This window comes from Rattus norvegicus, chromosome X, assembly GCF_021556685.1.
Source record: "Rattus norvegicus strain SHRSP/BbbUtx chromosome X, alternate assembly SHRSP_T2T, whole genome shotgun sequence".
Lineage (NCBI taxonomy): Eukaryota > Metazoa > Chordata > Mammalia > Rodentia > Muridae > Rattus > Rattus norvegicus.
In genome coordinates this window covers 49,612,619-49,625,965 of record NC_141554.1, presented here as the reverse complement: position 1 = coordinate 49,625,965, position 13,347 = coordinate 49,612,619, and the positions used below count along the sequence as shown (strand labels likewise).

The following is a 13,347-nucleotide window of genomic DNA, read 5'->3' as shown; positions in this document are numbered from 1 at the left end:
TCCTCATTTAAAGAAGGAGTGAAGCATTCACATTTTGATCATCCGTCTTGAGTTTCGTTTGTTCTAGGGATCTAGGGTAATTCAAGCATTTGGGCTAATAGCCACTTATCAATGAGTGCATACCATGTATGTCTTTCTGTGATTGGGTTAGTTCACTCAGGATGATATTTTCCAGTTCCAACCATTTGCCTACGAATTTCATAAACTCGTTGTTTTTGATAGCTGAGTAGTATTCCATTGTGTAGATGTACCACATTTTCTGTATCCATTCCTCTGTTGAAGGGCATCTGGGTTCTTTCCATTTTCTGGCTATTATAAATAAGGCTGCGATGAACATAGTGGAGCACGTGTCTCTTTTATATGTTGAGGCATCTTTTGGGTATATGCCCAAGAGAGGTATAGCTGGATCCTCAGGCAGTTCAATGTCCAATTTTCTGAGGAACCTCCAGACTGATTTCCAGAATGGTTTTACCAGTCTGCAATCCCACCAACAATGGAGGAGTGTTCCTCTTTCTCCACAACCTCGCCAGCATCTGCTGTCACCTGAGTTTTTGATCTTAGCCAATCGCACTGGTGTGAGGTGAAATCTCAGGGTTGTTTTGATTTGCATTTCCCATATGACTAAAGATGTTGAACATTTCTTTAGGTGTTTCTCAGCCATTCGGCATTCCTCAGCTGTGAATTCTTTGTTTAGCTCTGAACCCCATTTTTTAATAGGGTTATTTGTTTCCCTGCGGTCTAACTTCTTGAGTTCTTTGTATATTTTGGATATAAGGCCTCTATCTGTTGTAGGATTGGTAAAGATCTTTTCCCAATCTGTTGGTTGCCGTTTTGTCCTAACCACAGTGTCCTTTGCCTTACAGAAGCTTTGCAGTTTTATGAGATCCCATTTGTCAATTCTTGATCTTAGAGCATAAGCCATTGGTGTTTTGTTCAGGAAATTTTTTCCAGTGCCCATGTGTTCCAGATGCTTCCCTAGTTTTTCTTCTATTAGTTTGAGTGTGTCTGGTTTGATGTGGAGGTCCTTGATCCACTTCGACTTAAGCTTTGTACAGGGTGATAAGCATGGATCGATCTGCATTCTTCTACATGTTGCCCTCCAGTTGAACCAGCACCATTTGCTGAAAATGCTATCTTTTTTCCATTGGATGGTTTTGGCTCCTTTGTCAAAAATCAAGTGACCATAGGTGTGTGGGTTCATTTCTGGGTCTTCAATTCTATTCCATTGGTCTATCTGTCTGTCTCTGTACCAATACCATGCAGTTTTTATCACTATTGCTCTGTAATACTGCTTGAGTTCAGGGATAGTGATTCCCCCTGAAGTCCTTTTATTGTTGAGGATAGCTTTAGCTATCCTGGGTTTTTTGTTATTCCAGATGAATTTGCAAATTGTTCTGTCTAACTCTTTGAAGAATTGGATTGGTATTTTGATGGGGATTGCATTGAATCTGTAGATTGCTTTTGGTAAAATGGCCATTTTTACTATATTAATCCTGCCAATCCATGAGCATGGGAGATCTTTCCATCTTCTGAGGTCTTCTTCAATTTCTTTCTTCAGTGACTTGAAGTTCTTATTGTACAGATCTTTTACTTGCTTGGTTAAAGTCACACCGAGGTACTTTATATTATTTGGGTCTATTATGAAGGGTGTCGTTTCCCTAATTTCTTTCTCGGCTTGTTTCTCTTTTGTATAGAGGAAGGCAACTGATTTATTTGAGTTAATTTTATACCCAGCCACTTTGCTGAAGTTGTTTATCAGCTTTAGTAGTTCTCTGGTGGAACTTTTGGAATCACTTAAATATACTATCATATCATCTGCAAATAGTGATATTTTGACCTCTTCTTTTCCGATCTGTATCTCTTTGATCTCCTTTTGTTGTCTGATTGCTCTGGCTAGAACTTCAAGAACTATATTGAATAAGTAGGGAGAGAGTAGGCAGCCTTGTCTAGTCCCTGATTTTAGTGGGATTGCTTCAAGTTTCTCTCCATTTAGTTTAATGTTAGCAACTGGTTTGCTGTATATGGCTTTTACTATGTTTAGGTATGGGCCTTGAAGTTCTTATTGTACAGATCTTTTACTTGCTTGGTTAAAGTCACACCGAGGTACTTTATATTATTTGGGTCTATTATGAAGGGTGTCGTTTCCCTAATTTCTTTCTCGGCTTGTTTCTCTTTTGTATAGAGGAAGGCAACTGATTTATTTGAGTTAATTTTATACCCAGCCACTTTGCTGAAGTTGTTTATCAGCTTTAGTAGTTCTCTGGTGGAACTTTTGGGATCACTTAAATATACTATCATGTCATCTGCAAATAGTGATATTTTGACCTCTTCTTTTCCGATCTGTATCCCTTTGATCTCCTTTTGTTGTCTGATTGCTCTGGCTAGAACTTCAAGAACTATATTGAATAAGTAGGGAGAGAGTGGGCAGCCTTGTCTAGTCCCTGATTTTAGTGGGATTGCTTCAAGTTTCTCTCCATTTAGTTTAATGTTAGCAACTGGTTTGCTGTATATGGCTTTTACTATGTTTAGGTATGGGCCTTGAATTCCTATTCTTTCCAGGACTTTTATCATGAAGGGGTGTTGAATTTTGTCAAATGCTTTCTCAGCATCTAATGAAATGATCATGTGGTTCTGTTCTTTCAGTTTGTTTATATAATGGATCACGTTGATGGTTTTCCGTATATTAAACCATCCCTGCATGCCTGGGATGAAGCCTACTTGATCATGGTGGATGATTGTTTTGATGTGCTCTTGAATTCGGTTTGCCAGAATTTTATTGAGTATTTTTGCGTCGATATTCATAAGGGAAATTGGTCTGAAGTTCTCTTTCTTTGTTGTGTCTTTGTGTGGTTTAGGTATAAGAGTAATTGTGGCTTCGTAGAAGGAATTCGGTAGGGCTCCATCTGTTTCAATTTTGTGGAATAGTTTGGATAATATTGGTATGAGGTCTTCTATGAAGGTTTGATAGAATTCTGCACTAAACCCGTCTGGACCTGGGCTCTTTTTGGTTGGGAGACCTTTAATGACTGCTTCTATTTCCTTAGGAGTTATGGGGTTGTTTAACTGGTTTATCTGTTCCTGATTTAACTTCGATACCTGGTATCTGTCTAGGAAATTGTCCATTTCCTGAAGATTTTCAAATTTTGTTGAATATAGGTTTTTATAGTAAGATCTGATGATTTTTTGAATTTCCTCTGAATCTGTAGTTATGTCTCCCTTTTCATTTCTGATTTTGTTAATTTGGACACACTCTCTGTGTCCTCTCGTTAGTCTGGCTAAGGGTTTATCTATCTTGTTGATTTTCTCAAAGAACCAACTTTTGGTTCTGTTGATTCTTTCTATGGTCCTTTTTGTTTCTACTTGGTTGATTTCAGCTCTGAGTTTGATTATTTCCTGCCTTCTACTCCTCCTGGGTGTATTTGCTTCTTTTTGTTCTAGAGCTTTTAGGTGTGCTGTCAAGCTGCTGACATATGCTCTTTCCTGTTTCTTTCTGCAGGCACTCAGCGCTATGAGTTTTCCTCTTAGCACAGCTTTCATTGTGTCCCATAAGTTTGAGTATGTTGTATCTTCATTTTCATTAAATTCTAAAAAGTTTTTAATTTCTTTCTTTATTTCTTCCTTGACCAGGTTATCATTGAGTAGAGCATTGTTCAATTTCCACGTATATGTGGGCATTCTTCCCTTATTGTTATTGAAGACCAGTTTTAGGCCGTGGTGGTCCGATAGCACGCATGGGATTATTTCTATCTTTCTGTACCTGTTGAGGCCCGTTTTTTGACCAATTATATGGTCAATTTTGGAGAAAGTACCATGAGGAGCTGAGAAGAAGGTATATCCTTTTGCTTTAGGATAGAATGTTCTATAAATATCCGTTAAGTCCATTTGGCTCATGACTTCTCTTAGTCTGTCTACATCTCTGTTTAATTTCTGTTTCCATGATCTGTCCATTGATGAGAGTGGGGTGTTGAAATCTCCCACTATTATTGTGTGAGGTGCAATGTGTGTTTTGAGCTTTAGTAAGGTTTCTTTTACGTATGTAGGTGCCCTTGTATTTGGGGCATAGATATTTAGGATTGGGAGTTCATCTTGGTTGATTTTTCCTTTGATGAATATGAAGTGTCCTTCCTTATCTTTTTTGATGAATTTTAGTTGGAAATTGATTTTATTTGATATTAGAATGGCTACTCCAGCTTGCTTCTTCTGACCATTTGCTTGGAAAGTTGTTTTCCAGCCTTTCACTCTGAGGTAGTGTCTGTCTTTGTCTCTGAGGTGTGTTTCCTGTAGGCAGCAGAATGCAGGGTCCTCGTTGCGTATCTAGTTTGTTAATCTATGTCTTTTTATTGGGGAGTTGAGGCCATTGATATTGACAGATATTAAGGAATAGTGATTATTGCTTCCCGTTATATTCATATTTGGATGTGAGGTTATGTTTGTGTGCTTTCATTCTCTTTGTTTTGTTGCCAAGACGATTAGTTTCTTGCTTCTTCTAGGGTATAGCTTGCCTCCTTATGTTGGGCTTTACCATTTATTATCCTTTGTAGTGCTGGTTTTGTAGAAAGATATTATGTAAATTTGGTTTTGTCATGGAATATCTTGGTTTCTCCATCAATGTTAATTGAGAGTTTTGCAGGATACAGTAACCTGGGCTGGCATTTGTGTTCTCTTAGGGTCTGTATGACATCAGTCCAGGATCTTCTGGCCTTCATAGTTTCTGGCGAGAAGTCTGGTGTGATTCTGATAGGTCTGCCTTTATATGTTACTTGACCTTTTTCCCTTACTGCTTTTAATATTCTTTCTTTATTTTGTGCATTTGGTGTTTTGACAATTATGTGACGGGAGGTGTTTCTTTTCTGGTCCAATCTATTTGGAGTTCTGTAGGCTTCTTGTATGTCTATTGGTATCTCTTTTTTTAGGTTAGGGAAGTTTTCTTCTATGATTTTGTTGAAGATATTTACTGGTCCTTTGAGCTGGGAGTCTTCATTCTCTTCTATACCTATTATCCTTAGGTTTGATCTTCTCATTGAGTCCTGGATTTCCTGTATGTTTTGGACCAGTAGCTTTTTCCGCTTTACATTATCTTTGACAGTTGAGTCAATGATTTCTATGGAATCTTCTGCTCCTGAGATTCTCTCTTCCATCTCTTGTATTCTGTTGGTGAAGCTTGTATCTACAGCTCCTTGTCTCTTCTTTTGGTTTTCTATATCCAGGGTTGTTTCCATGTGTTCTTTCTTGATTGCTTCTATTTCCATTTTTAATTCTTTCAACTGTTTGATTGTGTTTTCCTGGAATTCTTTCAGGGATTTTTGCGATTCCTCTCTGTAGGCTTTTACTTGTTTATTAATGTTTTCCTGTGCTTCCCTAAGTGTGTTCATGTCTTTCTTGAAGTCCTCCAGCATCATGATCAAATATGATTTTGAAACTAGATCTTGCTTTTCTGGTGTGTTTGGATATTCCATGTTTGTTTTGGTGGGAGAATTGGGCTCCGATGATGGCATGTAGTCTTGGTTTCTGTTGCTTGGCTTCCTGCGCTTGCCTCTCACCATCAGATTATCTCTAGTGTTACTTTGTTCTGCTATTTCTGACAGTGGCTAGACTGTCCTATAAGCCTGTGTGTCAGGAGTGCTGTAGACCTGTTTTCCTCTCTTTCAGTCAGTTCTGGGGACAGAGTGTTCTGCTTTCGGGCGTGTAGTTTTTCCTCTCTACAGGTCTTCAGCTGTTCCTGTGGGCCTGTGTCTTGAGTTCACCAGGCAGCTTTCTTGCAGCAGAAAATTTGGTCTTACCTGTGGTCCCGAGGCTCAGGTTTGCTCGTGGGGTGCTGCCCAGGGGCTCTCTGCAGCGGCAGCAACCAGGAAGACCTGTGCCGCCCCTTCCGGGAGCTTCAGTGCACCAGGGTTCCAGATGGTCTTTGGCTTTTTCCTCTGGCTTCCGAGATGTGTGTGCAGGGAGCAGTCTCTTCTGGTTTCCCAGGCTTGTCTGCCTCTCTGAAGGTTTAGCTCTCCCTCCCACGGGATTTGGGTGCAGAGAACTGTTTATCCGGTCTGTTTCCTTCAGGGTCCAGCGGTGTCTCTGGCAGGGGTCCTGCGGCTCCTGGGCCCTCCCTCACGGGAGCCCAGAGGCCTTATACAGTTTCCTCTTGGGCCAGGGATGTGGGCAGGGGTGAGCAGTGTTGGTGGTCTCTTCCGCTCTTCAGCCTCAGGAGTGCCCACCTGACCAGGCGGTTGGGTCTCTCTCTCACCGGGTCTGGGAGCAGAGAGCTGCTGCGGGCCGGGATCCGCGGGTCGATCATGGTTATTTTTGATGGTAATCATTTTGATGTGTTCTTGGAATCGCTTTGTGAGAATTTTATTGAGTATTTTTGCATCGATATTCATAAGGGAAATTGGTCTGAAGTTCTCTTTCTTTGTTGGGTCTTTGTGTTGTTTAGGTATCAGCGTAACTGTGGCTTCATAGAAGGAATTGGGTAGTGTTCCTTCTGTTTCTATTTCGTGGAATAGTTTGGACAGTATTGGTTTTAGGTCTTCTTTGAAGGTTTGATAGAATTCTGCACTAAAACTGTCTGGCCTGGAGCTTTTGGGGTTTTTTTGTTTGTTTGTTTGTTTGTTTTTTGTTTTGTTTTTGTTTAGGAGACTTTTAATAACTGCTTCTATTTCCTTAGTGCTTATGAAACTATTTCGATAGTTTATCTGGTCCTGATTTAACTTTGATACCGGATATATATCTAGAAAATTGTCCATTTCCCCCATATTTTCCAGTTTTGTTGAATATAAGCTTTTATGAGTACAGTCTTCATCCAGTCCTGGTGAGTTCCCAATAGGAACTAATTTTTTTGAATTTCCTCACTTTCTGTTGTTATGTGTCCCTTTTCATTTCTGGTTCAAGATATGTAGAGGTCAACACACTGCTTCAAAAACTATTGCTCAGTGTTCATTCTGACTGTGCAGTTCATGAAGATTATGGTAAAACTAATAAAAAAGATAAAAGAAGAACATATGTTAAAAAATATAAATATCTTCAACTTTACTTGATTCGAATGTGGTCAGATTTGAACATTTTCTAACCAGAATGAGCCTTGGTTTCCAACTGTTTATTATATTCTCTTAGTTAGGCAGCAGGATCCCACATAGCCCAGAACTTCTGATCCTTTTCCCTCAGCCTCCTGAAAGCAGGGTGACAAACAGACTTGTGCCCCCAGAATCTAGGGTATGTGATCTAGCAGATGAGATCCAGGACTGGGTGAAGACTGTACTCACTGAGTGTAAGCAGCATGCTCACTGAGCTACGAATATCCTTTTCACTGAGTCTATGCTCTGGATATCATCATAGATTCAATGGATTGCAGGATATTTGGGTATATGAGTGCTCATGTGTGTGCGCATGCGCACACATACACACACCCATCCAGCCATACCCATGCCATTCTGTCTCCACCCTGCCTTAACTTCTCCAAGTCTTTGATTTAGTCCACTTTACAATCTTTTGCGTTCTCTTATCTTTTATCCACAATAAAGACACAGGAGAATAACAGCTATTTGGGAACTCGTTCCACAGTTGTGTGCAGCCTGTAAACTCAATTTCCCCATACAGAACTGTGTAAATGAACACAGGTGTGGCCTGCAAAACAGCCTTCTCAATTAGTTACACAAGAAGGAATGATACTGGAGTGGATAAGTGCTAAAGGTTTGCAGGTGAAATACACAGGCTGGAAGACTTATAGCTTAGTGGGCAGAGTGCTTGTAACTCAGTGGAGAGACTGCTTGTATTTCAGTGGAGAGTGCTTGAGGCAGAGTTGGCTGAGTGCTTATAGTTTAGTGGGTAGAGTGCCTGTGGCTCAGTATCTCAATGCTTATAGCTTAGTGGGCAGAGTGCTTGTAACTAAGTGAGGAGAATGCTTATACCTCAGTTGGTAGAGAGTTTCTATCTTGGTGCATAGAGTGCTTGTTGCTCACTTGGCAGAGTACTTAGCTCAGTGGGTAGAGTGCTGATGGCCCAATTAGCACTCACATGCCTCAAGGGCTGGGCTCCACCCCCCATCATGTAAACGGAATGCTAGTCTACATCCCTGGTATGTAGGAGGTACAGGCTGGAGGTCAGGGGTTTAAGGTCACTGTTAGGGGTTGGATCCCAGCATGCAAGCTGCCTACCTGCCCTGCTCCCCACAAATCCTGATAAGTTCTTTTCCCATGATGGAGATACTGTGTGGTGGTGTAGGTGGGATTTGCACCTGAGTTAATTCTGGCATTTTCTGGATCCAAGTTGAGTCTTCTGTGCTCACTCAGGGACCTCATCAAGAAGCTTCTGGTGGTAGACAGGACCCGGCGCCTGGGCAACATGAAGGTGAGTCATGCTTTAGCATTCCAGTTTGCACACTAATGGTGACGTCATCCACTCAGAAGCTCCCAGACCATGCTCAATGTTAAGTTAGCTTTTAGCTCGTTTGTTCGTTTGTATATATTAATTCTGTGTATGTACTACTCTCTGCACATTACTTGCCACAGTGGGCTTAGGTCCCCTGCAGCTGCAGTTATAGGAGGTTGTCTCCCACCATATAGATGCTGTGTACTGAACCTGGCTCCTCTTAAAGAGCTGCCATCTCTCTGGCCCCTATTTTGCTGTTTTTGTGTAGCCCAGGCTACAATCAAAATCACTCTGTTGTTACTGAGGATAGCCTTGAACTTGTAACCCACTCATCTCCTAACTTCCAGGACTGGGATGACTTACATATGCCCCCACCCATGGTTGACTTATTATTTTTTTTCTTTTTTAGAGTATTTCTTTATTTATAAGACAGGGTTTCACTATATAGTTCTGACTGTCTTGGATCTCTTATGTAGACTAGGCTGGCATCAAACTTATAGACACCCACCTGCCTCCTTCTCCAGAGTGCTGGAGTTAAAAGCATGTGCCACCATACCTGGCCATTTACTATATTTTTTAAACTGCTTTATTAGGGGGAGATTTTAGACATGATACACACACACACACACACACACACACACACACACACACACACACTGTTTTTTTCTCAAATGCTTTTTACTTAGTGTGTCTGTTTCCTCTCAAGAATGGGGCAGAAGACATCAAGCGGCACCGGTGGTTCCGAGGTGTGGAGTGGGAGTCCGTGCCACAGAGGAAACTTAAGGTGAGAATATCGTACACCCTTGAATTAAATGAACAGCTTCATATATGGTCCTAACCACCCAGCGAGCTCCCACTACTGTGTCTCAGTCTTCCAAATTCGTTTACTAGAGGTTTATTGTCATTTATTTAGTGTTTTATGTATATGTACTGTTTCTGTGTTCATGTACACCATGTGACTACAGTTCTGGGGTGTCTAAAGCCCTTCATAGATTTACATTCCAAGTGACAGGCACTGCATATCCCCACTGGGCTACCCGGTGTCACCTCATTCACTTATTTTATTTCTTTGTTGCTTTGTTGGTTTATTTTGCATGACTCTCAGCCACCCATTGTGCCCAAGTTATCCAGTGATGGTGACATCTCCAACTTTGAGACTTATCCAGAGGGTGAGTTGGACAAGACTCCTTCTGTATCTGATGAAGATCTGGAAACATTCAAAAATTTCTGAGGATGAGAACTCATGTCTGCAAGGTAAAATTTTTTTTCTGAATTTCAAAGTAGGGTATCATGTAGCTGAGGATAGCTTTGAATTTACCATGTAGTTGAGAAAAATACACTCAGTGCAACTGAGGATGGTGAGTTAACCAGTCTGCAGGGTTTCTTACTATGTATGATCAACAGGTAACTCAGTAGTAATGTTGCCAATCACCAATCCCTCCTCCCCTTCTTTTTCTTTGCCAGAAGTGTGTGAAGACATCCACACCACACTGATGACCAGAACCGTTTTGTTGTTGTATCCGTTTCTTGCTGTGAAACTAGAAGGTTTGGTGTGTGTGTGTGGGTGTGTATATGCAAGTTCCTGCAATGTTAACACAATCCATCACCCTTGGGACCCAGCCTCATTTCAACAACTGGAAACCTGCCCAGTGAAAATTTCGCAAAAACTGTTAAATTGTAGGTTTTCTCCTTCTTCATGAGTCTTGTGTTCGTGTTGTGAATTTGGTTTGTTCGTTTGTTTTTCTACTGAACTTTTAAAGTTTGAATTTGACCCATTTGATTATAGCTGTCAGTGTGTATGTGCACAAAAACTGTGCAAACTGGAAATTTTGGCACTTTGATGTGCCTGTGACATGTTCAACTTTTAAAGATTTCTGAAAATTCTGTTGCCTTGCAGGCAAAAAAAAGGTGAGATATATGCATTTTTAAAATGCCTTTCTATGCATTTTGCAATCATATTTGTACATTGTTTATTGAGTTGTTATTTGTTTATTTAGTTCTTTTCTGATCACTTTAAACTTGGAAGTCAGGAAGCCACATGCCCTGCAGACCCTTATTCAGTTATAGCACAAATGTGTGGCTTTCCTCAAATCTTCCAGTTTAGATGTTTTCAGTAAAATATCCCTTCCTAAAGTTAAGCCAGAACTCTGCATACAGCATTAGCCGCCTGGCAACCTGGTTGCAAAAATTGCCTTTTTTATGATAATATAAATGTATCCACATCCCCAAAAGGGAACTTTTAAGGATCCACCCCTTAAGCCCCTCCTTCCTCTGTTGTAAATGACATTTTCTTCTCACCATCTCAACTTTGTTCTCACAGCCATGTCTGTCCATGAAAACTCAGGTTCCAGGCCGGGATCTTCTATGAAAGTTTGTACAAAGCTGTATTTTTAGCAAGCTTTCTCAGTGCTTTCCAATATGCAAACTAACTGGGTTAGTACCTCAAACAAACAAACACATACAGGAGATAGAATGCAGAATTATAATCAAGTCCTGTCAGTAGATGTTTGTTATGAAGTAGGAAATAGCGTAAAATTAGCATAGATAACTTTGCCTTAATTCTAAACCCACATGGGGAGATCAAACATGCACACATGCACTCTCTTTGTGCTCCTAAAGCACTTTGCAATCTGACTCCAATCCTAAAAATCAAATTAAAATCCCTTAATTGAGCCGTAAATTATAACATGTGGTGTCACTGCAGTGACATCAGACAGCACATAGTAATCATAATTTTTTATTTTAATCTTTTTAATTATGTGTGTACATGTGACTCTGGTACACACAGCCTGCAAGTGCACCAGAGACCATACAGCTGAACTTACAGGCAGTTGTGTGCCGCCCTGTGGATACTGGGAACCCAACCTGGATCCTCTCCAGTTCACACAGTTAACATGCAAAAAATAAATTAGGAAGGGGTGGTGGGACAAAAGCAGCCACGGAAAAAGATGAGGGAAATAGGTCCTGTTCTTCACTCTCAGTCCAGGGAGTGAGAGTGTGCACCCAGCACAGTTCTTATGAAGCAATGGGATAGTTAATAAATTTAAATTCCTCGGGTGGTTGCTTGATTCCAACCAAGTGTAAAAGATAAAAATAATCACTAGCCAATAATAATTTAAAAACAACTTTCCATGCTCTTCAACTAAGACTGACATTTTAATGTTTAGTACAGATAAAGTACTGAGTGCTGTGGAATGGTGCTTGTCTCGCCTACTAGCTGTTACACGTTGCACTGTAAAATGTGACTTGATGGCTAAATACTGTTCACAGGACCCTCAGGCTGTGCAAATATCCTGACATTGGACCAAAACATACCAATCACCACTGTGTTGCTAGGTGAACCCTAGTGAAAATTTAGCATTGTGTGGGTCTTGATGTTGAGGTGAAAATCACAGAAAGGGTCTCTAACTCCTGACTGTAGAATTGAAATATGTTGATTTCCTGGGATTTTTTGTTTGTTTTTGTTGTTACTGTTTTTGATGAAGCTTCAGAGGAAGCATTTGATGAACATCTGACACCTATCATTCTTATTTGTCAGACACACTGTAAACCACCTGAAAATTATAATACAAAATCAAGGTTTATGTGTGGGGGATCCCCCCATTAGGTTGTGTGTGTCCCCATCAGTTTAGGGGGAGGATCTGCTCCCCAACCATTATATGTTCCCATAAAATCTGCCTTGTGAATCTTACAACCTTGCATCCAGCCTCATACTGTCATTCAGGAGGTGGGGGCGTTGCTCCAGTTGGTTATGTAATAGACATTATTACCTGTGTGACTTAGAGGAAGTGACCAGGTGCCTCCCCAGCGCTCCTGGTCTTCACAGATCAGACTCAAATCCTCTTGTCAACCTCCATCCTTCTCAGAGTGTGGGACTCACCACTTGACCTGCTATAACACAGGTGCCACATGCACTGCGGAGGGGCACCCCCTGCTGCCGAGCACCTGTCAGCTTGCCTGAAATTATCATGCAAAATGAAAAAGCCTGTTTTTCTCTCACTTTCTAATCCCGATGCATAATTACAAAAAAAAATCACTGTGATTTGTGTATATATCTATCTATATCTCTCTATATATTTGACCCAGGAAAACTTTTTCTGCTGTCTAATTTATAAAATCTATTATTGAGTCCAGGTTTGTTTAATAAAAGTTTGTATGTTTTAAGAAATCTGTTGCAGGTCTTTGCTTGACTGTTCCTGAAACACAGGGTAACACCATAAAACAAAAGTCATTGGGCTGGAGAGATGGCTCAGCCGTTAAAGGCTAGGCTCACAACCAAAAATATAAAAAAAGTCATTGACCATGGTTAATTACCACTGTGATCCAGTCACCAACAGTAGTTGGTACCCATTTCTCAGAGGCAGAACTGTTGAGGCTCAAATGAAGTTGGCTTAATCAAGGAAATGTGTATACACCCATGTAATGGGTTGATGATTGTTTCAAGGAATATTATCCCCAGGATTGGGGAAGTATTACAAACTTCAGACATGAAGGGGGAGAGGAACGTAGCCTAACTCACAAGAGTAAGCCAGGAAAAGTGATAAGAATTCGTTATTCAAAAATACCTGCTGTTCCAGGATATCCACTGGGGAGGGTAGAAGCCTGGAGGAGGAATACAAGTGCTACCAGGGGAACTGTACTCAGCCTCTCAGAGTTCCCAGTGCTTCATACTTCAGCAGTTAAAGCAATGAAGTTTTCCCATCCACACATGGAAACATCCCTTCTTCCTAGCCAACCTCAACCTGACTTAACGGACACAATGTAATGGTAGCACCTAGGTAGGACACTGAGATGAGGATGTTGGAGGCGAGTCAAAACTACACAACAAGAAGCAGTTTCAGAGAACAACAAATGAAACAGACCTCAGTTGGAGACCTCCAAAACTGCACCAACAGTGGCTCTAAATTTGTTAAATTCTTTTGAGTTTCTTTTTTATGTATTTATTTACTCACATCCCAATATCAGCGGCTCCTCTCCTCCCAGTACCTACTC

The 13,347-nt window shown here is 40.8% G+C and overlaps 1 protein-coding gene across 1 annotated transcript in view; it reads left to right on the top strand.

Annotated features, from left to right (window-relative positions):
• Positions 1 to 12,523, top strand: part of Prkx (protein kinase cAMP-dependent X-linked catalytic subunit) — a 43,331-nt gene extending 30,808 nt beyond the window's left edge. Inside the window, exons 6-9 of the mRNA NM_001033963.2 lie at positions 8,277 to 8,334; positions 9,062 to 9,139; positions 9,461 to 9,609; positions 9,820 to 12,523. Coding sequence (NP_001029135.1) covers positions 8,277 to 8,334; positions 9,062 to 9,139; positions 9,461 to 9,586 — 262 coding nt within the window. The 3' untranslated portion in view covers positions 9,587 to 9,609; positions 9,820 to 12,523. The remainder of the gene's footprint in view (positions 1 to 8,276; positions 8,335 to 9,061; positions 9,140 to 9,460; positions 9,610 to 9,819) is intronic.
• The last annotated feature ends 824 nt before the right edge of the window (positions 12,524 to 13,347 follow it).